The following is a 2350-nucleotide window of genomic DNA, read 5'->3' on the forward strand; positions in this document are numbered from 1 at the left end:
TCTTATGCCTGGCAGTCTTAGCTCATAGGCATGTTGTCTGAATAGTGCTTCACTGTTCCTTTATGTCACATCTGCGATATATCAAATAATGCAATAAAATAAATAAAAACATCTCCATTATTCTATCCTCAAACACCATTATCATCCCGCCTCCTGTGTCTGATTTTCCATTCTGAGATTATATATGATTTTTTTGTACACAAAAGCAGAAACATGCAAGCTGGAAAAAGCATTTACACGAAATCGGACTCACTCAGAAGTTGCCTGTGGGAGTCGGTGAAGGTTCTGTTCCCGTGCCTGAAGGGGTTTATCAGAGGGACGCATCTGCTCCTCACTAGGGACAGAACAAGAGTAGGAAACTCAGTTTAAAATAGAACGTACAGGTGGGAGTCGTGCGCATAAACAGTTAGCAGCGGAGCCCGACAGTTATATGTGATTTTACCAAAGGTAAAATCAGACTGGTACATTTCAGAGTGGCCAAAATACCGTAAAAATACTGAATTTTAAAAAAAATGTTATTAGCGGCCCCCACAAACCCCCCATTTTTCTACCCTTTTAGCCACAACCCCATCCCACCCATTTTATCCCCTTACCCACTACCATATATATCATTACAATTTTCAGTATCTTTTCAGTATTTTGGCTTTCGGTGAAACTTAGCACTCTGTTTATATTTTCGGTAAAATTACTGGGTACCGATCCGAGCCCATGCAAAGCCATGTTTTGAATACAGGGGGAACTCAAACGGTGCTGTGCATTCACCGTACATTCAAAAATGTGCACACGCGGAACGTATGCACTGTGAACATTTTGAAATCTCTGTGTAATCATTGCTTGTGATGCAGTTTTTAATACTAGAAATTTTTTTTTTTTTTTTATTTACTTGTATATAATCAAAGAGAAAGATTTTTGCAAGGATGCGACCTAAGAAATAAGGGGGGCATCTTGAGGTTTGGGGTCTAAATCTCAGCGTGTCGAGTGCAGTAGTGGACTCAAAGGTTTTCTGTGACACGGACATCAGATGCTGGGGGCCTTGCCACTGGAAGTGAATGGCCAGGGGAGCGCCTAGGTTGCAGCATTGATTTTGTTGAAGGCAGCTTCCATTATTTTGGCCGTCGCAGCAGCCCAGCGGGATTTTTCACCAGATATCAAACGGTACCACCATGTTTGCTCATCGATCAGTACGTACTAGAAATTAATTCCTTGTGCTGCTACTGTTTAGTGTTGCTCCCACTTATACTATTTCAAGTACTTTAAGTACCACTACTACCACTCGTAGTACTGACAATAATGATGATATTAAAATTGTTATTGTTACAATTAATAATTATATTACTGTTATTATAAGTATGTTGCTCCTTGTATAATAATAATTATTAGCACTAATAATAATAATAAAAATGACAATAATAATAAAAATGATAATAATAATAATAACAATAGTAACAGTAGCTGTTACGAACAACATTCCACAAGTGAAGAAAACTGAAAGCCCGTCTTACAATTGCAGGTCCTCCAGAGGCCGGAGTGAGAACTCAGGGGTTCCGAGTAATTGCCCAGTCTCTCCAGTTCTGAAGAGTCAATGATGTACCAGAAGTCTGTGCCCAGGGCCACCACCAGGAATACGAAGCTCAGAATGCCCACGAGGGCAACAAAGAGCGACAGGGCGCTGAGCTTGAGCTTCATGCTGGCTTCGGACGCTCGGGCGCCGTGCAGCCAGTCCGCGTGTGCTGTAACCCGCGCCTCTGCCTGGCCGCTGAGCCTGCGGCTGGAGTGCAGTTCCCCGGCGCGAGCGACCACCTTCCCACTTCAGGTTCTCGGCGGCTACTGTCCAGCAGCTGCTCGAAGGGATCCGTGCGGCACTGATCAAAAGGCTCTCTGGAAACTGCACCGGCGCCTGGTCCCACGCGAGCGACGTAAACGCAGGTCACGTAAAGCCTCCGCCAGCTCCCCTCATGCACCTGCTCGGAGCCCTGGCTCCAGGTACCGACAGGGCTGCTTCCACACCAGCGTCTGCGGAGCTCCGCCTCAGCTGTGTCACGGCCACCTGGATTTAGGCAGCTCCCACTGCGCGCGAAATGCGTACCGACCCTGAGCATTCTAACATCTCAGCAGGGAAATGTCACACGCGAAATGGTTTTCAGGAATCAGAAAAGAATTCTGATTTTATGAGCAGCCTTTCACTGGTATACAGTAAAATCACACCCATTTCATTATGATTATTGTGAATGATAACCTTAAAGTAATATCATCGTTATATTCATATTACTGTGCAGGTATTATTCTGAGTGATAATGAAGAATATGACAGTGTTTAACACACTAGTAGGCTTATCTTATTCTGCAATGTG

The 2350-nt window shown here is 44.2% G+C and overlaps 1 protein-coding gene across 1 annotated transcript; it reads right to left on the bottom strand.

The window, feature by feature from the left end:
- Nucleotides 1–233: 233 nt before the first annotated feature.
- Nucleotides 234–1995, bottom strand: LOC138568664 (transmembrane protein 114-like). The gene is made up of 2 exons (XM_069646450.1): nucleotides 1503–1995; nucleotides 234–334 (listed from the first exon to the last, which is right to left on the bottom strand). Exons 1-2 carry the CDS (start codon nucleotides 1684–1686, stop codon nucleotides 234–236), a joined length of 285 nt encoding a protein of 94 aa, XP_069502551.1. The 5' UTR covers nucleotides 1687–1995.
- Nucleotides 1996–2350: the final 355 nt, after the last annotated feature.

Source organism: Ambystoma mexicanum, chromosome 2q (genome assembly GCF_040938575.1).
Source record: "Ambystoma mexicanum isolate Mex_15411 chromosome 2q, UKY_AmexF1_1, whole genome shotgun sequence".
Taxonomy (NCBI): domain Eukaryota; kingdom Metazoa; phylum Chordata; class Amphibia; order Caudata; family Ambystomatidae; genus Ambystoma; species Ambystoma mexicanum.

Bases quoted from the DNA above. Each gene is read 5' to 3' on its own strand.
- LOC138568664 (XM_069646450.1), bottom strand. From the start codon at position 1,686: ATGAAGCTCAAGCTCAGCGCCCTGTCGCTCTTTGTTGCCCTCGTGGGC. The intron at 335-1,502 runs GTAAGACGGGCT...TTCTGTCCCTAG, and splicing joins CCTCTGGAGGACCTGCAATT to TGAGGAGCAGATGCGTCCCT.